The following is a 23864-nucleotide window of genomic DNA, read 5'->3' on the forward strand; positions in this document are numbered from 1 at the left end:
TCATGGGCGAAGGCAGTGTAGCATTAGGTGAGGCACGGTAGCGGCTGAAGGGCCCGACAGCAATGGACGTCGTCAGTGTCGGGGATTCGATAACTGCTGGTCAGGGGGAGCAAAGGCTGCGCGAGGTGATAGCGGACCGGGGGCGGCGACCGGGGATTCTCGACTGTGCTCTTCCTCTGTCTAATTCTCACGTGTATTTTCCGAGACTGAATTTGCCGAGCTAGATTTTTCGCTAGGTTCAATTTTTGTCTATCTATAGAATAGTCCCCCAAATTTTGGGTCTTTGCAATTTGATCATCAGGGACGAAATTTTGATCAATTAGACCCTCACGTGGCGGGCCCGCCGATTGAATCGGCTTGGTTGACCTGTGGCTTCTTTCGCAGCTTGTCTGCTCCTTCTGTGCTTAATTGAGTTCTTTTTTCTAACTAATTAAGCTTTAACTGAAGGCCCTTTTCCCCTAATTAAAGTTTAATGGGCTGAATCAAGCTCCAGTTAGGCCCTAATAGCCTTATGAATTTCGACACACACCCCCCTTGCAGGCTGAATTTTGCCTTGGTTCCCGCGTCGATTTCGAGTCCATTTTCGCCGCTAGTCCGATTAAAATGCAAGAACATGTGTATGGATAAATTAAACTAAACTACATGAAAAATGATTTAAATATTTTTTCTGGGGACTATAGTTAGTTCCTAGTTTTTTATGCAATAAATGACTAAATGAATTATCAAAACTTAGGTGTCAACATTTAGGAACATAGAGCAATTCCTCACATCCTGGTATTTCGCGCAACAATTCAGCCACAGAGAGCCTTCCCTATTCTCACACTTCTCGGGAACAAAAACAAGAAGTAAAAGAAAGTAATTTCTTTATTACCGGGAACAAAAAAAGAACAAAGTCATTTTAGAAAAACAAGCTCAGTATAACTTAATACTCATCTTTGGGTTCATACCAAACAAATTTATGTTCCTTTTATATTTCGAAAATAGAAACTTTGTGCAGTTACCAAACGCGTTCTTCTATTTAGAAGCTGCCCCGGGACGAGAATAAAAAAAATATCATTTCTACTCAAAAATTATTCTCGGAACTAAAACGTTACCACACGCGTCCTAATTGATAGCAATTCGTACTAGAAACCATAAAAAGAAGAAGCAGCAGCAGCATGGCAATTTATTTCGAATTCATTTTATTATACTACAGCACCAAAACAAAGTTTTAGTAAACTTACAGTACTCAATAATGGGCGTGCACATTACGGGCCTTGTGCCGGCTTAAAACATGTACGGATACGGATGGTGAAAGACAACAACTATCATCTTTAAGGAAAGATCTTCAGTTATGTATTTTACCCGCACGTTTGCGTTTGCATAAGCAATACTGAATGTATAGCGACGAGAGAAGAGACAAGTTCTAACAAAATTTATGCTATAGAGTAGAGACCTGTTGTTTCATTGTTGGCCGTGTTAACCCCGTGCAAAGAGTCTCTCTCTGATCTTTCGCAGCTGATTTGTAGCTCCGCTAATGCTCATCCGCCTTCCAGGCACTTCATCGGAGCAAACGACTCCAATATTGTATACTGTAACCAAGCACTCTTGAAATATGCCGTCGCTTTCGGAGAGCCAATGCCGAGGACTGTTGGGGCTCGAATGATTCTCTCTTTCTTGGAGCAGAATGCGATCCGTAATTTCCAGCACTCGTTCGGGCAAAGCTTCTGCCACAAAGCTATGAAGAGTCAAATTGTCTCTGAAGGTGTCATTGGTGGGACTCAACCCCGTGAACATCTCCAATAAGAGGATGCCGTAATCGTAGACGTCGCCTTCTCTTGACACCTTGCATCCCATCGTATATTCTGCCACAAATGTAGATCATAGTGCGGGTGAACTTTTGGAGTGCGGATCATTAAAGCAGAGTGTAATGGGCGTAAGAGTTATCATGCGGCTACAAAACTCACAAAAAGACCCATCAACATCTTTTACCTAAATAAACTTTCTTGCTTTGAAAGAGAGATTACCCGGTGGAGCATAACCGATTGTTCCTCTTATGCCCACCGAGCTCGTCCGATTAGCCACGGTATCGAAGGATGATCCAGGGAGGAACTTTGCCAATCCAAAGTCACCAACATGGGCGACCATCTCAGCATCTAAGAGGATATTGCTCGGCTTTAGATCACAATGTATGATGGGGATGTGGCACTGGTGATGAAGATAATCCAGTGCAGAGGCGACATCAATAGCAATGTTTATCCTTTGAAAGAAATTCAATGTCCGGGTAGGCTCATTCCTGTGAGATGGTGTTGGGTTTGGGTGTAGCCACCTTTCGAGGCTTCCATTTTCCATGTACTCATAAACTAAGGCCTTAAAATCATTTTGCTGATGATCAATACTCGAGCAAACTGTCAATATCTTTAGAAGATTTCGATGTCTCACGTTCTTTAATGCCTCGCACTCCGCCAGGAAGCTCTTCAGAGCACCACGATGCACTAAATGAAGCACCTTCACCGCAACGGTTGTACCATTTTCCTTTAGTATCCCCTTGTAAACAGAGCCAAAGTTTCCAACATCGATCAAATTCATCGAAGAAAAATCATCGGTTGCTTTTAAGAGTGCTCGATAAGATATGTTTGGACATGAATCATCCGTGGAAGTTGAAATAGGTTCTTTTACTTTCTTCTTCAACCAATGAAGATATAGAAAAACCAGAACAAGAGATATTCCAAGAATGACAAAAGTAGCACTAGCCGACGATACCAATATATGGATTTTTCTTCTCTTGGCGCGTTTGGAGATGCACTTGGGGAGGTGAAATGCTGGCAATCCCCCACAAAGCTCATCGTTCCCAATAATAGAAGTCGCGGTAGCATTCTTAAAGACTCCTTCAAGCGGTAGCATGCCTTCAAAGCTATTGTATGACAAATTCAAAAGTTTCAAGGACCGAAATAATGCCAAAAATTTCGGAATCTGACCGGTCAAATTGTTGCGTGAAAGATCAATTTTTTCAATACCTCCTAACGATTTGATTGATTGAGGAATGGACCCACGGAAAAAGTTTCCCCCCATCCTCGGCGTGGTCAATCCAGTACAATCCCCCAAACTATTTGGGATTTCACCTACCAACATGTTGCTAGAGATGTCTAACTCGGTCAGAGTCTTCAAGTTCCTTACTTCCATGGGCGTAACCCCACTCGGATGGTTCCGAGACAAGTCCAAAATGATTGTTATCGAGGAGAGACCAATGAGCTGTGGGGGTATGGTACCGTTGAGATTATTATTAGAAAGATCAAGCCACCGCAGAGATTGACACTTTGACAGATGTGAAGGAAGTTCCCCATGAAAGTTGTTCCAACCGAGACTTAGTTTGATCAACTTGGTTAGATTTCCTAAAGAAGTTGGGATCGTCCCTCCCAGGTTGTTATCGATTAACTTCAATACCACTAGATTTTGCAGATTCCCGAAATTGGAGGGGACCTCGCCCGAGAACTTGTTGCCATACATATTTAACACCTTCGGGGTGACTAGACTTCCAATCTCTCCAGGAATCGCACCAAACATAAGGTTCTCATTCACGCCGAACCACTTGAGAGATCGCTAGAAATTACCTATGCATTTGGGCAGTGCCCCGCCGAGTCTGTTCCGTTGAATTTGGAAGAACTCTAGTCTGGTGGAGTTTGTCAATGAGCATACGAAGCTCAAGTCTTCGTAATTCCCACTTCCCAGCTGGTTATCGAAGATGCCAAACAGCCAAAGCCAAGGCATATTTCCAAAAGAAGGCACTTTCCCCGAAAGCTTGTTCTCTCCGGCTTCGATGACATCTAGCTTTGTCCAATTGGACACCGAGGGAGGAATCGGTCCCTCAAGTTTGTTCATGGCAATGGCGAAACATTGAAGATTTGGGAGCGTCAAGCCTAAGTCTGCAGGAAGACTCCCTTGTATCTGGTTTTCTAAAACGTCGAACCGGAGTAGAGAGGAGAGATTGAGCAATGAAGACGGAATTGTACCGGACAATCTGTTTACTGGGACAATGATGTCGGTTAAACTTGTCGGGCGGCCTAGATCTTCGGGAATGCCCCCGCCCAAGTTATTTTCCGTGAGTTCAAGAACCTGCAGTGAAGATAAGTTCCCAAAGGACGAAGGCACATTCCCAGAGAGTGCGTTTTTACAAAAGGACAAAACCCGTAGCTTCGATAATGAACCGAGTTCTGTGGGAATTACTCCGGTTAGTTGGCTGAATGCAATGCTGAGGACTTCGAGCTTTGAGCAAGCCGACATGTTTCTGGGAATTTTGCCGGCCGGTGAATTGTTGTCTAGCTGTAGCAAACGCAGGTGGCGCAACCGCCCCACTTGCGGAGGGATTTCTCGAACGAGACTATTATTCTCGAGATGAATTTCACTCAAGAAGCTTAGGTTTCCGATGTGAGGAGAGATGGGCCCCGAGAGTCCTAGCGATTTCAAGCGCGAGACCGTGACCCTCTGGTGCCTCGGCCCGCATGTGACCCCGTACCAACCGCAAAACCCGATGGTGTCATTCCATGAAGCAAGCCCCCTGTAAGGGTCTTCGACCGCGGCCTTAAATGCGAGCAGCGCGAGTTTGTCGGGTTCATTTGTGGCGGAGGAGGCTTGGACAAAGCACAGTGCAAGAGCGAGAGACGAGAGAAGGAAGCGGCAAGCCGGTGCCAGATACTGCGCAAAACCGAAGTGCCCAAGTTCCATAGCTCGAGCAGAAGTTGGTAGAAATGAAAGGAGGGAGGGAGCTCAAGACTTTAAGAGGAAACTGTGAAGGGCCTTTCTGGTTTTCCTTTCCCACGTTGCAGACAAGCCCAAACGACAACTAATTGGGTTGTTGTCTCGTGCATCCAAGTTGCACTACTTGCTCCTCCAAACCGTCCCAAGCAAAAGGAATCTTGACTCGGATCGTGATTGGGAAGTGAGTGAAGGCGGCCTACCCAATAATTCACTCTCATCTCTTTCCATCCACTTTGGAAAGACTTTTGACAAGCTATGTGTTGCATCCGGAGCTGCTGGATGACCGTTGAGCTTATCATCAATTTTTTTTTCACATTTTCTTTTTCTTTTTTGTGTTTGTTATTCGTCGGACATAAATTTGTGGCTGGTATTTGACCGTCCATCGTCAAATGATAGCGGACGGTTAGGCTAACAAGCCCCTCTCTCTCTCTCTCTCTTAAGTGGACCTTGTAGTCTCTCCCCGTAGGCGGACCCGGTAGACCTAGACACTTCCATTCTTTTCATCTACGTTGGCAAAGACTTTTGATTTGTCAATGCTCGCATGATTCCGTGAAAAACTCCTCCGTCCTCTATTTTGCGCATTTCGTTTTCGGTTTTCTCCATATTTTTTAGTTTTTGAATTTTGGAAATAACGCTGGTCCTGTTTCATATTTCCGAAACTTTTTCTCTGTCTCGCCACGTGGGATGCCACTGCGGCACTTCCCGACAACGTCAAAGCCTCGCTTTACATTTTCATTCAGATTTTAACGAACAGTAACAATGAAAAATAAATGATTCAAGAACCAGATTGGCCAAAAGACGAATTCAGGCTTGCCGTTGCACAAATTGAAGCCTTTGCATTAGCAAAATTGATATAAGTAGTAAGCCTCCGAAAGAGCAGTCTTTGGGAGTTCGCACTTACACCCTTAGGGAAATCCAATACATAGAAGTTACATTATCGAGATGTGAGACTGGTTATACTGAGCCATGCCTAGATAACACCCGCTATGCGCATCGAGTGTCGACACATATCCTTTTAATCGCCGCATACCAAAAGGCTTAACCTGAAATCTATACATCCTTATTCACCATGTTCAAATATGCCTTGAGTTTGAGTCCGTGAAGGTGGTTGACTTTTTATTTTCTTTTGCGATGGGACAAATACGAATCTTCTAAAGGTTTATTTCTATATTCTCTTTAATTGACGTTTTCCGGTCAAAATCTGATTATGTGCTAGAGTTGCCGAGGTAATAGAAGGAAAAGGGAAAGTCCAAACTTGGACTTGTTGACCGAATCAATCTCCCACTCACGTGAGAGCTCATTTTCATGTATGCTCTCCCTTAATTCGGGTGTCCTTTATGTTAGGTATGCTCTCCCCTGGATTTAGGTATCATTTATCTCAACTTGAATTTCCATTAATGCTCAAATTCATACATGGTCTCTTTTTTCGGACAGAATCAGAAAGTCTGACATTGGGCACGTGTTGCTACACCATAGTGCACCCCAAATTCGAGCATGTTAATATATCCAAGTTAGACTCATTTTTACTCAAAAGCTTAATCCAATGAATTACCGGATAACTTGGATATATTAATTGCTCAATACCACACTATTTCTCCAATGTAAGACTTCTCTAACATAACTCACACATATATCTTGACACACCCACCTTAGTAACAATGTTGCCTATATCCGCTTGAACTTGTAGCCCTAGGATCAGAGAGCAGTCCCTAATATCCATTTATTTTGCTCTAGAATTAAGCGATGGTAAGCCACTATTCCTAGTCAAGCGGCAGAATCCAAGCTGTCGTTCGAATCTAATTCCCAACAGCTAATTGATTGCAATTCGTCTCAAGGAGCAACATCCAAGTACAATGACAAAAAGAAGCAAGGTAATTTGATTTGGATTTATTTTAAAACACTATAGCACCAAAACAGTGTGGTAAGTAAATTGACAGGGCTTAAGAATGTGTGTGCATCGCGAGCCTTATGCTCGATTCGAAACATGTACAGAATCGGACGGCAAATGATAATCAACTATCATCTTTAAACAAAGATCTTAAGATAGATATTATACCTATACATTTGCCTTTGTGCTGTTAGAGAGAGAGGGGGGGCGATTTGGTCAAAAGATGTGCTTTTAACTAAAATTGGTGTGGAAATAACGTCGCCCTTGTGGTTTATTTTCTAAGATAAGATATATGATTTTAATTGTTCCGTTAAAACATCTTATTGTTGTAGAGTTTTGGAAATCTAGTCAATTTTAGTAAGTTCCGGTTTAATATTTGTGTTGATATTGATTCGTGTTTGTCCATTTTAGCAAGCACCAGCTCATTAATAAGAATCTATACATTGACTACTAATCGAATTCATGTCGGGCCCCACGATATCGATACTAATAGTATCTTGACTCGGATCGTGATTGGGAAGTGAGTGAAGCCAATTCACTCTCATCTCTTTCCATCCCCGTTGGAAAAGACTTTTGATAGGCTATGTGTGCATCCAGAGTCGCCGGAAGACGTTGATGCATGTGCCTAATATTTTCTCGTAGGAAATGTCTTGCCGGACCGCACAAAGTATAAACCGTGTTAAGCTTGCCATCAATTTATCTTTCACAATTTCTCTTTTTTTTTTTGTTTGTTATTTGCCAGCCACGGGACGGTCGGGCTAGCAAGCCTCTTCCTTGTAAGTAGACTCGGTAGACCTGGTCACTCCCATTCTTTTCATCTACGTTTGGAAAGACTTTCACAGGCTGTGTATACAAATGTACATGCGTATCTTAACACACCCACCATAGTAAAAGTATTGCCCGTATCTGACTAAACTTATAGCTCCAGGATCGGGGAGCAGTCCCCGATATCCATTTATTTTGCTCTAGAATTAAGCGGTTGTAAGCCACTATTCCTAGCCAAGCTGCAGAATCCAAGCTGTCCTCCGAATCCGATTCCCGACAGCTAGTTGATTGGAATTCGTCTTAAGGAGCATCAGACAAGTAGCATGACAAAAAGAAGCAAGGTAATTTGATTTGGATTTCTTTTAAAACACTATAGCACCAAAACAGAGTGCTTAGTAAATTGACAGTGCTCAAGAATGTGTGCGCATCACAGGCCTTATGCTCAATTCGAAACATGTACAGAATGGGATGACAAATGACAAATCAACAATCATCTTTAAACAAAGATCTTCATTTAGATATTTCACATGTACATTTGCCTTTGTGCAGTTAGAGAGAGAGTAATTTGGTGAAAAGATGTGCTTTAACGTAACTATAATTGGTGTGGAAATAACTGTCACCCTTGTGGTTATTTTCTAAAATAAGATATATGATTTTAATTGTCTCATCCATCCTTTTCACGATACCCTTTTCATATGATTTTATTCTCGAAGACGGAAATCACGTGGAAATTTTTTCCACTAACAAAGGTGGCCCGAATCACTATGGTTGCAATTGGTGGTTATAAGGGGATCCCCACTGGAAATGTTAATTTTAATCAAAACTATTAATTACAATTAGAAGAGTTTAGAAGAATAAATGTTTCGGGTCCTAGGACGAGCTAACACTAATGAACTTAGTGCTTGGAGATGGGAGATATAGTCGTTGACAACGAGAAGAGTGCAGGCTGCTTGACGGGTGGTTAATGTCCGATGCATCCAATAGCTGTCTCAAGAGGTCAGCCTATCAGAGAAGGAACAAAAATACTTGAGTCTCAATACCAGATGGATTTTCCTCGCATATGCTGGGTTTTCGTTCGAAAGACACAACTCATATCGAATACAGTAAACATAACTTTAAATATTCTGAAGGCATGCCTTGCATAATTAAGTAGCAGCTGGTGGACGAAGTATTCAAGAGTGGCCAATCGGTCCATTGGAATAGCCATTTGACCCATGTATTTTGTGGCATTTCCCGAAGCAGTAGGACTTAGCGTGGTCGAAGAAAGTGTGTCCACGAGAGATTACTGTAGCGCTTCCATTCCCTAAGATATAGCATCTTCGGCTTGTTGCGAAGATTGTTGCAAATTACATATGCCTATCAACTGTTGATCCGTCAAAGGCTCAAGGTGGATCCCGAGAATCTGAAGGTCCAAAATCCTGTGGACGACAAAGGGTTAATTCCCACACCACCCTTCTATCTTAGTCAACGAGGAGGAGCTTGTAAAGAAATTGATCGCCTTGTGAAGTTAAGAGAACAGAGAGACGGGATGACAATGAGATTGGCATCATAGATAATAAACAAGGGACGTCATGGTTTTTGGAACAAGGAGTGGGAGGCGTGGAAAGGAAGAAGAAGGAGGATGAAAGTGGGATATGTAAGAGAAAAAAAGAAAAAAAGGAAACAAAAGAGTTGACATAATGATAAATAAAAAATGAAGCATACAAATTTATACCAAAAGTAATGGGCCACACAAAGGAGTGTCAAAGCTATTTGATGAGTGGAAAAAGCGCGAGCCTTTGGAAATTTAGTCAATTTTAGTAAATTCTGGTTTAATATTTGTGTTGATATTTATTCGGGTTTGTCAATTTTAGCAAGCACCAACTCATTAATAAGAATCTATACATTAACTATTAATCATATTCAGTCACACGATATCATATACTAACCAAGATGACCGAAAAGTAGCATTAGATCCTAAGTTCTAAACTTGATACCTGCTAGACTTTATGGCAACTTGCCTCAGTATTTATTGATGAGTGCCTCGAGTACAAATGGCAATCAGAAGATTCAGGGCACAATACTTATTGATACGACGGAAAAATTTGGGAGAAGTGAAATTGGAGCATGCGCTCGAATGACTGGAATTTAGAGATAACCAAACATATAAAATTCCACGGCTGTTCATAGTGATTGTAATGCATTGGTCATAGACAATTCGATGAGAAATGACTATCGATAAAGAATTGTACATGCCCATCTCGCTATGCATAGTTTATGCACCTCAAGGACTATGTGTATAACATCATGTACGATATGAAAACTTCTCATGTCCAGCAGCTTAGATGAGTAATACCGTGTACAATCTTCCTAAGCGAGCTCAACGTCAATTGACACGGCAAATGCACACATGAACAGCACAACATACGAGAAAAGAGAAAATTTCAATATTTTAGGGGTCAAAATGTAATCTATCAAAACCTAATATTCTAAATTCCTCCACCCTAATCAGCTCGGCCCTAATTACCCAAACCCTAATTAATATTTTTAGTGTATATACATTATGGGCTCTTTTATATTAGTTATTTATTTGTGGATGTGAATCATTAAATTAAATTGATGGAAATAATGATAAAAAATAATAATTTACTCTCTATATATAAGATTATATATTTAATATATAACGTGTCCTCGTGTGTCGGAATTCTCTATTTTTTTTCTTATAGAAATGATGTGTCGGCGTTAACTGTCGTGTGTCGGTGTCGACGCTACTTAGATTGTCACCAATAAATGAGGTCCCATAATATAGAACTCGATGAAGAAGCCTCTGTAAATTCTGAAAATTCAGGAAAAGACGCACAACTCAATGCAATTAATTGACCACAAAGTCGAAACCATAGAATATACGCTCTTAGCAAAACAAAAGCAGATCCAAGGAAGGAGACGATACGCGCGCGCTGCACTCAGAAAGAGAGAAATGGAGGAAATCGAAAGATTATGCTCTTCGAAAAATTCGGCAACGCGCATGATCACAGTGCTCCTTCAATGGTAGGTCTCGTGCTCATAGGCGACGTTAGCCGGAGAAGAGAACAGCAGCTACACACATACACAATTAACTAAGGAAGCAGTGAAGCACACACAATCCAGCCGCCTCCAAACCAACTGCAACATCAGTGGGCGATCGAGTAGTTGGACCTCGATGACGAAGACGGAGAGGTGATCCAAGTGAAGATTAGGATGGAGTCAGTAGCCGAGCTGAAGGGCTCTCCTCGATCCGGAGTTGAAGTATCGCCGTCTAGGGTTTATTGGATTTGTGGAAGAGTCGACGGCGTTGGAGTTGACGAACGAGGAAGGCGGAGTAGGAATTTCACCAGAGAGAGCGTATTATGGTTTCAAAGTGTATTTTAATGTATAATGTTTCGGAAAATTTTAAATAAGGGCTTCAAATGTCGTTTATGTCTCAAAGAATGGCCTAACCAAAGGTATTTTTGTCATTTACTCTTTTTTTATTATTTTTTTTTGCATTTCTTTATTTTTTTCGTTGTTGCGGCCGACAAGGCTGTCCCTTGCGGCCATCATGGGTGGCCTCGCCCGGGTAGCGCCATGCCATCCTCGTGGCGACCTCGCTTCAACCGCTGTTGAGAACGGCCTCGCATTATCGGTCACGGGCAAGGGTGGGTCATCGCCGGCTGCGATGATGTGTTTTGTGAAGTGAAGAGGTGTCAAAATCATAGTCGATCATAGCCGCGAAGAAGAACAAGAAGAAGATGACGTAGATCCGGCGAGGGCTGGCCTCGCCTAGTCCTCGTCGGTAATCGGCCATCGTTTGAGGCCCTTATTTGGAAATAATGCAAACTTCATGTCCTTATTTGAGAAAAATGAAGACAATTCAAGTCCTTATTTATAATTTTCTCGTTCCGTTTTGTTTCAAGCCCTAACATCAAATGTTTCGGTTCGGTTCGAGCATCATTTGTAACCGTTAAGATATGTGTATGTTAAACTATTACCCGAACATGAAAAGTACCCGGCCCGAAAATAGCCTAAGAAATCGCTTTGGGCTCCAATCGGGCATTATCGACGGCCAGAATTTACCTATGAAATATCATTTTGTAACATATGTTTAGAGTCTATAATGTCATTTTCGTCGTAAGTTATGCGGATCCTACGATTGATAATATTCCGTCGAATATAAGTAACTCTACCCAAAGTGAACTGCAAATTCTCTTCTCCTGTTGTTAACTAAACTTACTAATTCCCTCTCATTAGAGGACGTAATTTTGCTTTCTTCGTCGTAAGTACGAGGTACCAATGGTCTGTAATATCCCACAAAAAGAATGGTAAACTATCGACATTACTTGTAATTTTTCTTCCCCTTTCGTAACTAAACCATCTTGTTGACCGTTGCTTTCCTTTTGCGTTTGATCCTAATTGATAGCAGTAAGATCTTTTATTCCCGTTGTTCGTAATTTTTTACGAGAAAGAGTAAATTTCTCTTTTTACCTTTACCGTTTGTAATATTATGAGTCGATCATTTCTGTGACCATTCGTAAATTTTCTTATGTGAATTATCTTTGCGTCTGTATTCCTTGAACATCCCCGGAAAACTCAGGTAACGGAAAGAGTGGATGCTGCGGGAGCAACAGCGCATACCAAAGCAGACAAACACGCAAGTTTCCAGCTTTTGAGCGCGACGGCCTTCGCAGCCTGGCCGACGGTGGGCTGGACCCCTGCAAATTGGCCGAGATTCAGGCTCCAGAGTGCCCACGGTCGCGAAGAAGACGAGGAGGGAGTGTCCCTTTCTCGTTCCAGTTTTCGCAATGCAGTATCGCTTGATTAAATTGCCTCGCAAAGTGTGTTCAAATGGCGAAATTCTGGTGATGGGTGGCCGTAGATAGCCGAGCATGCGACTACTGGTTAACGTGGTTGCAGGTTCCAGAAGAACCCACAAGGGAATTGATTGGTTTTGTCATCGGAGATCCCATTGATCATGAGCAGCTCGATGAAATTACTGACTCAGAATCAGTTCGCTAGAATTTCACACCAGCGCTTCTTGTCCCGACTTTTCTATACCACTGTTCCATTGGGAAGGGATAACGAGATCGACAAAATCGCCAAAGTCATAAACGACCACCCATTCCCTGATAGCACGCTTCAAACCGTCCTCCAGAAGCACATCCCGCCGCATACTCTTTCAGCTGGTTTCGTAGAGGATGTGCTTGGCCATTTATTTGGGGCTCATTCCAATGGTCTCAAAGCTCTAGAGTTCTTCAGATACACTGTCCGCCATTTGTCGTGCGGTCCGACTTCGGTGGCGTTCGAAAGAACTCTCCACAAACTTGCGAGGATGCGGTACTTTGAGAAAGCTTGGGAATTGATGGACGAGATGCAGGTAATGCACCCTTCGGTGCTCATGCTGAAGGCGATGAGCATCATGATGTTGAAGATTGCGAAATTCAAGTCGTATGAGGATACTCTCCTGGCATTTGAAAGGATGGAGAATGATGTGTTTGTTGGGAGGAAGTTTGGTACGGATGAGTTCAATATACTTCTTCGGGCATTTTGCACGCATAGGCAGATGAAGGAAGCATGATCCGTGTTCAATAAGATGCATTCACGATTCTCTCCCGATACGAAGACCATGAATATACTGCTCTTGGGATTTAAAGATTCAGGCGATGTCACCTCAATGGAGTTGTTTTACCATGAGATGGTTAGAACAGGTTTTAAACCTAACACAGTGACATATAACATCAGGATTGATGCTTACTGTAAGAATAGTAAGAGAGGTTGTGTGGGTGATGGTCTAAGGCTTCTTGAAGAAATGGAAGGGGCTGGTTGCTTACCTACTGTTGAGACATTTACTACTTTGATTCATGGTGCGGGGGTTGCTCGCAATCTAACAAAGGCAAAGGAATTGTTTGATGGGATTCTTACAAAAAATATGCAACCAGATACAGCAGCCTATAATGCGATGATCAGTGTTCTGATAAAAGCAAAATATGTAAAAGCTGCCATTGCCTTGATGGATGAGATGGAGGCGAAGCAAATTAGGCATGACAACATGACCTATCATACATTGTTCTTTGGATTGATGAGATCAAGAGAAATAGACGGAGTATATGAGTTATATCATAAAATGGTGGAGAGAAACTTTGTGCCTAAAACTCGGACGGTGGTCATGCTGATGAAGTACTTTTGTGTTAATTGTCAGGTTGATATGGGATTGCATTTATGGGAATACCTGGTGGGCAAAGGGCATTGTCCTCATGGTCATGCACTGGATCTTTGGGTGATTGGATTGTGTTCTCGTGGAAGAGAACTAGAAGCTTTTGAGTGCTCCAAACAGATGCTGGAGAGAGGAAGGCTAATGACTGAAGCAACATTTCGGATGTTAGGAGGGCTACTGCTGCAGGCTGGTGCGGCCGACAAGTTGAGGAAGCTCAATCAACTGGTAAAGACGTTAAAAGCTGTTCTGCCTCTGTCAAAAGGGCATGCTGATGGTATAGCAAATTCCTTAGAATTTAATGCAGAAAGGACGTTTTCAAGTTGACTTTGTTTGAGTACAACCTCTGTTTACTGGATATTTGGATGGTTTGTCATTTTTGGTTCTCCTCAAAGTCTATAGGGCTGATACACATGCGATGAGAAACTCTGATCGTTTGTGTTCACTGTGCAGTCTTGACTCAAGTTATTGCTGAGACTTGGGCCATGTCTATGCAACCCAGCTTCTCTAGGGTGGTTGAAACACATCCCGGAGGGAGGGAGGAATATGAGAGGCGCAGCGTTTTCCTCGTGTGGTTGCTTTTGCATTTTGTAGGTTGGTCAAAACAGAAACATTGAAATTGAGGACTTGACAAGATGGCAAAGTTTTACTCTCATTAGACTTGCAAAAAGGAAATGCTGCTGCTCAAATTTCTGTGAGGATATACACATGAGCGCTATGCCTAAAGTGGAATGAGATTAGTTGATTGGCTTGTACAAAGATGGCTCTTAAACCCTGCACTTGATTTTTTTTGCTGCGGAGTAGCTGCTCAGGTTGATCAAAGTAATGAAAATACTGTGAGGATCCACATATGGATGGGTAGGGCATTCTTATTCTTTCCTGGAGAAAAGTCGAAAGAAGTTACAAGCTGGTCTGTCTTCATTGAAAGGTTCGTATGCTAGTGCTATCACGTCGATAATTTCTCAACAGCGAGTTGTTCGTCTTATGGTGACAGATTAAGGATGTTCACAAACTGTCTTTATTTATTGTGACTTCACTATTGTAGTCGGAAAAGCTCCAGCTTCTTCTTGCACCATCCAAAGGAGGAGTTCTTCCTCTGACAAGGAACCTTGCCACCCTGCACTTATGACTTGGTCAAAACAGACTTGGCTGTGACAAAGGATATGACGAAACTAGAACTGTAAGCTAAGTGCCGGAGTATGATATTTTAAACCCTGAAGTTCAGTTCTGCTTTTGTAGGAGTTGTACTAATTGATTGTCATATATGAAAGATGTTGAACAAACTTCAATGTTCTGTTAACTTCTATATGGGTTGATTGGACCCTATTACCAGTCAAAAATAAATGTTACCATGTGCTGGAGGCCACAGGTGCTTTATAGAAATTGTTGGTAGAGCGTCTCAGAACACTTGTTTGAACTTATTAAATATTTTTTTTATTGCAACTTTGATGTTCGGTGCAATTAGTTCCTTAAAATGTGTACTTTTTCGGTATCCAATGTGATTTGATGAGCATCTTTTCTGTTTTTGAAGCTTTTAACTGGTGCTGTTACTTGTTAACAAGACCCTCTGGGAATGTATCAGGGGCTGTGTTCTCAGTGACCAAAAGACTAGATTTTAATCGACCCATGAAAGGTACTACGAGCTTGCTGGACCTCATGTTGCTCCAGCAGTATCTGCTGAATTTCAGGTGTGATAATTTGCTCTTTGGCAGATGTCTCCTTATTATGATTATGACCAAAATACTAAAGTCGATAACTGCTGCTAGAGCAATAACAATGGATCTTTTAGAGCAGCCTCTTCCACCTTCACTCCTCCTACTTACACCTCTGTCCTCTCTCATTTTCACTAATAAAAACAAATGCTTAGATTAGTCACAACTTCAAAAATCGATGCCCCATTTCTGTTGCCAGAAAATAATCACTTCTCCTATCCAAGAGGAAAAAAGAGGAGAAAAAAATCGCTTATTTCTTGGACAGAAGACTACAGTGTTGCCTACTGATAGGAATGGAAGATTTGCGTCTCTCATTGCTAGTTCAAATCTGGTTTTTGTATCTGACTGCTTCTGTTTCTTGCATACCCCGGAACAACCCTGGGTCTGCAATCTCTTCCGCTTAACTAGATAATGCTATCTCAACAAAGTTATGGAGGTCGAAACCTTCGAATGAGTGGCCCTCTTCCAGGTGAAAACAAGATGATGCCGTAACTGTAGCTATATCATATATCCATGCCCAGTCACTTGGCTTCCCACTCCATACTCTGGAAACAAGTGAAAGAAGGAAAGGAGAAAACAGGACCTATGCAAATATAGAAGCATACTGTTCTATGAATTATGCGAACGCTCTGCGCTGCACTCAAATGTAATTGATGAACTAACTTGCTTTATGCGGGTGTATGTGTTTTTTTTTTTTTTTTTTGGTAAGGAAACGGGTGTATGTGTTTATCTCGACAAATCTTACTAATCATCTCATCTTCTCCTTAAGTAGACGCATGTCTGTCATCCAATTCCCTAGAACAATTCCTAGAGATTATTCTTTCACCCTTGTCAATCCACCACATTTTGATTGCATTATAGCCCCCGGGAAAGATCAGATTCAGTTGTGCAGCGCCACTTCACAACCCAAGATTTCAATTACTGGCCAATATGATGCTGAAGACACAGCTTCATTTGAAGGACCCTGAAGAATGGTACCCCGAATGTACTTGTCAAGATTTAACATATCAATTCTAGGAATTGTTTGGGGAAGCATAGTGAATCGGCAAGCAAAAGCTGCAGTTGAGGTAGGATTCTCATTCTTTGGACCTGTTTACTTCCGATTTTACTACAAGATGGAAGCAAAAAGACTGGGAGGAGAAGGCACATAGAATTCACCTGGAGCTACATATTAAAGCCTCTTATTCTGATAGAACTCGACTCATTTGCAAAGACTTGGTTGTTTGGCGCCGGAACTAATCTCGCCAATTCATCACCAACATGTGCGATAATTTCATCATTGAGGATTATTATCGAGGATCGTTACTAAGCTTGAGATCACAGTGAACCGTAGGCTTCTTGCTATGGTGATGGAGATAATGTATAGCATAAGCAACGTTGATACCGATGCTTACCCTTTAAAAGGCTCGAGTTGCTTGGCTCGTCACGTACCTCGTTCTCTCCAGGAGTTAGTTGTAGCCAATCCTCCAGGTTTCCATTGACCATAAATTCGTAGACTAGGGCCTTAAAATCGTCCACATCATTTGTCAATTCCTGAACAAGATGTCATGATCTTCACAAGATTACAGTGTCTGATGTTTCTCTATGCCTCGCACTCACGCCATGAAATGGCTTCGTCAAGACGCTGATGAAAGAGATTTCTTGGAAGAGGTTGAAGCCAGATCGTGTCTTTTATTCGTAACCTGCCAGATTGAAAGAATCAGCGACACCGTCAATCCTAACACTGATGAAGCAATGGGTTCGACCGTTTTTGAAGTCTGGTTCTATTTTCTCCTCTTCGGAACCACTAGGATGCATTGAGGAAGACGAAACTCGGGCTCTCCATGGTATAACTTCCTATTTCCAACTATTGCTGGCGGTGATGCTTAGCCGTGCGAGAGGTACTTCGTCTCTTGCAAACTGGAATTGAACTGAGAGAACGAGCTGATCTGTCCACCGTGCTTGAGTGCGATAGCTTATCACTCGTTGAGAGAGAATCTTGGACGTTTCTCTAAGCCCATTGGCCAAGCGCGCAATCATTGAAGAATGCAAGGAGCGTCCGGCTCAGTTGAAGTTCGTGAAGATTGTCCATTGCCCACGTGAGTCCAATCAAGCTGCCGATTGGATTGCCAAAGCCCACCACCGAAACATCTTACACCTCTAGTTGGTTAACTTTATCATCTCAGCCTCTTTGGGATATTTTGCGTTCAGAAACTGATATGTTATGTTCATGGGGCTCCAAGTTGGACAACGATGGTCGACTAGCTCAGCTAGTTCGCGACGGGGCTCGCGGAGACACACAGCAGTAAGCTCACGGGTTTATCATGGCTGAAGGACGACACGACTCACGGTGGGGCTTTCAATCTACGATGAATAGCAGCTCGTGGTTCAGTGATGGCTCGGCAACTCTCGAATTCACGGGCCGACCTACAAAACAAAGGCACAGGTGACGTCGATGGAGGGTGGCGACTGCTCTGGCTGCAACTGACGACGTCGGATGGAGCTGCAGATTGCAACGACAGTGATTTCTGGCGCAGCAGATGGACCGGCGAGGGTCTCTGTCTATTCACAGTCCACCGTCGTTGCGACTCAATGGCTAGCAGGGCTTGGTAGGGATGGAGACTCGACCATCGGGTGGTCGGGCAGCCACTGGTGGCCGTCGGCTTTGGTACGAGCTAGGCAGCCGGAGAGAGGCGGTGTCTACTCGAGGAGGAGGCAACAGACCTCGTCATGGGCGAAGGCAGAGTAGCATTAGGTGAGGCACGGTGGCGGCTGAAGGGCCCGACAGCAATGGACGTCGTCAGTGTCGGGGATTCGATGACTGCTGGTCATGGGCAGCAAAGGCTGCGCGAGGTGATAGCGGACCGGGGGCGGCCACCGGGGATTCTCGACTGTGCTCTTCCTCTGTCTAATTCTCACGTGTATTTTCGGAGACTGAATTTGCCGACCTAGAGTTTTTGCTAGGTTCAATTTTTGTCTATCTATGGAATAGTCCCCCAAATTTTGGGTCTTTGCAATTTGATCATCAGGGACGAAATTTTGATCAATTAGACCCTCACGTGGCGGGCCCGCCGATTGAATCGGCTTGGCTGACCTGTGGCTTCTTTCGTAGCTTGTCTGCTCCTTCTGTGCTTAATTGAGTTCTTTTTTCTAACTAATTAAGCTTTAACCGAAGGCCCTTTTCCCCTAATTAAAGTTTAACGGGCTGAATCAAGCTCCAGTTAGGCCCTAATAGCCTTATGAATTTCGACACACACCCCCCTTGCAGGCTGAATTTTGCCTTGGTTCACACGTCGATTTCGAATCCATTTTCGCCACCGGTCCGATTAAAATGCAAGAACACATGCATGGATAAATTAAACTAAACTATACGAAAAATGATTTAAATATTTTTGCTAGGGACTATAGTTAATCCCTAATTTTTTATGCAATAAATGACTAAATGAATTGCTAAAACTTAGGTGTCAACATTTAGGAACATAGGGCAATTCCTAACATCCTAGTATTTCGCGCAACAATTCAGCCACAGATAGCCTTCCCTAGTCAAACTGCACAAACCTAGCTTTCCTTTTGAATCAAATTTCCTGTAGCTAAGGGTTTGTTTGGTAATTCTTTTGTTCCCGAAATAGAAAAAGAATATAAACCCATCTGTGTATGTGTTGATAGAGGAAAAGCAAGTCGCGACGCTGCGTTAATTGACTTTTTGTTCTCTGGAACAAAAACAAGAAGTAAAAGAAAGTAATTTCTTTATTATCGAGAACAAAAAGCGAAACAAAGTCATTTTAGAAAAATAAGCTCAGTATAATTTAATACTCATATTTACAACCACGAGTCCACTGCCGGTCATTGTAGGTCATCGATTGCCATTGCCGTCGACGGCTGCCGCCGCCGCCGTTGACGGTCCTTATCGCCTCCACTTGCTTTTTTATAATTAAATATAAAAATTTAAGAATATAAATTTTTTGGTTCATACCAAACAAATTTATATTCCTTTTATATTTCGGAAATAGAAACTTTGTGCAATTATTAAACGCGTTCTTCTATTTAGAAGTTGCCCTCGTAACAGAATAAAAAACATATCATTCCTACTCAGAAATTATTCTCGGAACTGAAATGTTACCACACGTGTCCTAATTGATAGCAATTCGTACTAGAAACCATAAAAAGAAGAAGCAGCAGCAGCATGGCAATTTATTTCGAATTCATTTTATTATACTACAGCACCAAAACAAAGTTTTAGTAAACTTACAATACTCAATAATGTGCGTGCACATTACAGGCCTTGTGCCAGCTTAAAACATTTACAGATACGGATGGTGAAAGACAACAACTATCATCTTTAAGGAAAGATCTTCAGTTATGTATTTTACCCGCAAGTTTCTTTTTCTTTCGTCATAATTTTACCTGCATGTTTCCGCTTGCATAAGCAATACTGAATGTATAGCGACGAGAGAAGAGACAAGTTCTAACAAAATTTATGCTATAGAGTAGAGACATGTTGTTTCATTGTCGTCCGAGTTAACCCCGTGCAAAGAGTTTCTCTCTGATCTTTCGCAGCTGATTTGCAGCTCCGCCGATGCTCATCCGCCTTCCAGGCACTTCATCGGAGCAAACGACTCCAATATTGTATACCGTAACCAAGCACTCTTGAAATATGCCGTCGCTTTCGGAGAGCCAATGTTGAGGACCGTTGGGGCTTGAATGATTCTCTCTTTCTTGGAGCAGAATGCGATTCGTAATTTCCAGCACTCGTTCGAGCAAAGCTTCTGCCACAAAGCTATGAAGAGTCAAATTGTCTTTGAAGGTGTCATCGGTGGGACTCAACCCCGTGAACATCTCCAATAAGAAGATGCCGTAATCGTAGACGTCACCTTCTCTTGACACCTTGCATCCCATCGTATATTCTGCCACAATGTAGATTATAGTGCAGGTGAACTTTTGGAGTGCGGATCATTAAAGCAGAGTGTAATGGGCGTAAGAGTTATCATGCGGCTACCAAACTCACAAAAAGACCCATCAACATCTTTCACCTAAATAAACTTTCTCGCTTTAAAATAGAGATTACCCGGTGGAGCAAAACCAATTGTTCCTCCGATGCCCACCGAGCTCGTCCGATTAGCCACGGTATTCGAGGATGATCCAAGGAGGAACTTTGCCAATCCAAAGTCACCAACATGGGCGACCATCTCAGCATCTAAGAGGATATTGCTCGGCTTTAGATCACAATGTACGATGGGGATGTGGCACTGGTGATGAAGATAATCCAGTGCAGAGGCGACATCAATAGCAATGTTTATCCTTTGAAAGAAATTCAATGTCCGGGTAGGCTCATTCCCGTGAGATGGTGTTGGGTTTGGGTGTAACCACCTTTCGAGGCTTCCATTTTCCATGTACTCATAAACTAAGGCCTTAAAATCATTTTGCTGATGATCAATACCCGAGCAAACCGTCAATATCTTTAGAAGATTTCGATGTCTCACGTTCCTTAATGCCTCGCACTCCGCCAGGAAGCTCTTCAGAGCACCACGATGCACTAAATGAAGCACCTTCACTACAACGGTTGTACCATTCTCCTTAAGCATCCCCTTGTAAACAGAGCCAAAGTTTCCAACACCGATCAAATTCATTGAAGAAAAATCATCGGTTGCTTTTAAGAGTGCTCGATAAGATATGTTTGGACATGAGTCGTCCATGGAAGTTGAAATCGGTTCTTTTACTTTCTTCTTCAACCAACGAAGATATAGAAAAACCACAACAAGAGCTATTCCAATAATGACAAAAGTAGCACAAGCCGACGATACCAATACATGGATTTTTCTTCTCTTGGAGCGTTTGGAGATGCACTTGGGGAGGTGAAATGCTGGCAATCCCCCACAAAGCTCATCGTTCCCAATAATAGAAGTCGCGGTAGCATTCTTAAAAACTCCTTCAAGCGGTAGCATGCCTTCAAAGCTATTGTAAGACAAATTCAAAAGTTTCGGGGACCGAAATAATGCTAAAAATTCCGGAATCCGACTTGTCAAATTGTTGCGTGAAAGATCTAGTTCTTCAATACCTCCTAACGATTTGATCGATTGCAGAATGGACCCACGGAAAAAATTTCCCCCCATCCTCAGCGTGGTCAATCCAGTACAATCCCCTAAACTATTTGGGATTTCACCTACCAACATGTTGTCGGAGATGTCTAACTCGGTCAGAGTCTTTAAGTTCCCTACTTCCATGGGTAGAACCCCACTCGGATGGTTCCAAGACAAGTCCGTAACGATTGTTATCGAGGAAAGACCTATAAGCTGTGGGGGTATGGTACCGCTGAGATTATTATTAGAAAGATCAAGCCACTGCAGAGATTGACACTTTGATAGATGTGAAGGAATTTCCCCATGAAAGTTGTTCCAACCGAGACCTAGTGTGATCAACTTGGTTAGATTTCCTAAAGAAGTTGGGATCGTCCCTCCCAGGTTGTTATCCGTTAACAGCAATGCCCCTAAATTTTGTAGATTCCCGAAATTTGAGGGGACCTCGCCCGAAAACTTGTTGGCATACATATTTAAATGGTCTAGGTTGACTAGACTTCCAATCTCTCCAGGAATCTCACCAAACATAAGGTTCTCATTCACATAGAACCACTTGAGAGCGTGCGAGAAATTACCTATGCATTTGGGCAATGCCCCGCCGAGTCCTGTTCGATCAATTCCGAAGAACCGTAATCCGGTGGAGTTTGTCAATGAGCATACGAAGCTCAAGTCTTCAGCATTCCCACTTCCCAGCTGGTTATCAAAGATGGCAAAATACCAAAGCCAAGGCATATTTTTGAAAGAAGGCACTTTCCCCGAAAGCTTGTTCGCTCCGGATTGAATAACCTCTAGCTTTGTCCAATTGGACACCGAGGGAGGAATCGGTCCCTCAAGTTGGTTCTTGGCAATGCTGAAAATTTGAAGATTTGGGAGCGTCAAACCTAAGCCTGCAGGAAGACTCCCTTGTATCCGGTTGTCTAAAACGCCGAACCGGGTCAGAGAGGAGAGATTGAGCAATGAAGGCGGAATTGTACCGGAGAATCTGTTTCCCGAGACAGTGATAGTATGTAAACTTGTCGGGCGGCGCAACCGCCCCACTTGCGGAGGGATTTCACGAACGAGCCTATTATTCTGGAGATGAATTTCACTCAAGAAGCTTAGGTTTCCGATGTGAGGAGAGATGGGCCCCAAGAGTCCTAGCGATGTCAAGTTCAGGATCGTGACCCTCGGGTGTCTCGGGCCGCATGTGACACCGTGCCAATGGCAAAACCCGATGGTGTCATTCCACGAGGCAAGCGCCCCGTAAGGGTCTTTGACTGCGGCCTTAAATGCGAGCAGCGCGAGTTTGTCGGTTTCATTTGTGGCGGAGGAGGCTTGGACAAAGCACGGTGCAAGAGCGAGAGACGAGAGAAGGAAGCGGCAAGCCGGTGCCAGATATCGCGCAAAACCGAAGTGCCCAAGTTCCATAGCTCGAGCAGAAATTGGTAGAAATGAAAGGAGGGAGGGAGCTCAAGACTTTAAGAGGAAACTGTGAAGGGCCTTTCTGGTTTTCCTTTCCCACGTTGGAGACAAGCCCAAACGACAACTAATTGAGTTGTTGTCTCGTGCATCCAAGTTGCACTACTTGCTCCTCCAAACCGTCCCAAGCAAAACGAATCTTGACTCGGATCGTGATTGGGAACCGAGTGAAGGCGGCCTACCCAATAATTCACTCTCATCTCTTTCCATCCACATTGGAAAAAGACTTATGACAGGCTATGTGTTGCATCCGGAGCTGCTGGATGACCGTTGATGCATGTACCTGATATTTTCTTGTAGGCAAAGCGTTGCGCGGCCTCACACGGTACTAATCGTGTTAAGCTTATCATCAATTTTTTTTCACATTTTCTTTTTCCTTTTTGTGTTTGTTATTTGTCAGCCATAAATTTGTGGCCGGCATTTGACCGTCCACCGTCAAATGATAGCAGACGGTTAGGCTAACAAGCCCCTCTCTCTCTCTCTCTTAAGCGGACCTCGTAGTCTCTCCCGTAAGCAAACCCGGCAGACCTTGACACTTCCATTCTTTTCATCTACGTTGGCAAAGACTTTTGATTTGACAAGCTATGCATGCATCCAAAGTCAATTGGACCATCCTAGCTGTCATGTCCCATAATTTGTCGACGCTCGCATGATTCCGTGAAAAACTCCTCCGTCCTCTATTTTGCGCATTTCGTTTTCCGTTTTCTCCGTTTTTCTTTTAGTTTTTGAATTTTGGAAATAACGCTGGTCCTGTTTCATATTTCCTGTAACTTTTTCTCTGTGCGCCACGTGGGATACCACAGCGGCACTTCCCGACGACGTCAAAGCCTCGCTTTACATTTTCGTTCAGATTTTAACGGAACGGAACAATGAAAAATAAATGATTCAAGAACCAGATTGGCCAAAACACGAATTCAGGCTTGTCGTTGCACAAATTGAAGCCTTTGCATTAGCAAAATTGATATAAGTAGTAAGCCTTCGAAAGAGCAGTGTCGGGGAATTCACACTTACACCCTTAGGGAAATCCAATACGTAGAAGTTACATTATCGAG

General features: G+C 42.9%; 2 protein-coding genes and 1 pseudogene across 2 annotated transcripts; 1 reads left to right on the forward strand and 2 right to left on the reverse strand.

Annotated features, from left to right (window-relative positions):
* Positions 1-1458: 1458 nt before the first annotated feature.
* Positions 1459-4701, reverse strand: LOC125316443 (putative receptor-like protein kinase At3g47110). Its single transcript, XM_048284770.1, has 3 exons — positions 3591-4701; positions 2007-2885; positions 1459-1844 (listed from the first exon to the last, which is right to left on the reverse strand). Exons 1-3 carry the CDS (start codon positions 4699-4701, stop codon positions 1459-1461), a joined length of 2376 nt encoding a protein of 791 aa, XP_048140727.1.
* Positions 4702-12353: 7652 nt separating this feature from the next.
* Positions 12354-14437, forward strand: LOC125316538 (annotated as a pseudogene).
* A 1744-nt stretch (positions 14438-16181) lies between these two features.
* Positions 16182-22761, reverse strand: LOC125316444 (probable LRR receptor-like serine/threonine-protein kinase At3g47570). The gene is made up of 4 exons (XM_048284771.1): positions 20346-22761; positions 19913-20184; positions 16733-16834; positions 16182-16265 (listed from the first exon to the last, which is right to left on the reverse strand). Exons 1-4 carry the CDS (start codon positions 22759-22761, stop codon positions 16182-16184), a joined length of 2874 nt encoding a protein of 957 aa, XP_048140728.1.
* Between the last annotated feature and the right edge of the window lie 1103 nt (positions 22762-23864).

The sequence above is a fragment of the Rhodamnia argentea genome, chromosome 9 (genome assembly GCF_020921035.1).
Source record: "Rhodamnia argentea isolate NSW1041297 chromosome 9, ASM2092103v1, whole genome shotgun sequence".
Taxonomy (NCBI): Eukaryota; Viridiplantae; Streptophyta; class Magnoliopsida; order Myrtales; family Myrtaceae; genus Rhodamnia; species Rhodamnia argentea.

Coding starts and splice junctions, on each gene's coding strand:
- LOC125316443 (XM_048284770.1), bottom strand. CDS start 4,701: ATGGAACTTGGGCACTTCGGTTTTGCGCAGTATCTGGCACCGGCTTGC. Junction 2,886..3,590: donor GGCACTGCCCAAATGCATAG/GTAATTTCTAGC, acceptor ATAGCTTTGAAG/GCATGCTACCGCTTGAAGGA. Junction 1,845..2,006: donor AATCGGTTATGCTCCACCGG/GTAATCTCTCTT, acceptor CATTTGTGGCAG/AATATACGATGGGATGCAAG.
- LOC125316444 (XM_048284771.1), bottom strand. CDS start 22,761: ATGGAACTTGGGCACTTCGGTTTTGCGCGATATCTGGCACCGGCTTGC. Junction 20,185..20,345: donor AATTGGTTTTGCTCCACCGG/GTAATCTCTATT, acceptor ACATTGTGGCAG/AATATACGATGGGATGCAAG. Junction 16,835..19,912: donor TTCAAGAGTGCTTGGTTACG/GTATACAATATT, acceptor CATCTTGTTCAG/GAATTGACAAATGATGTGGA.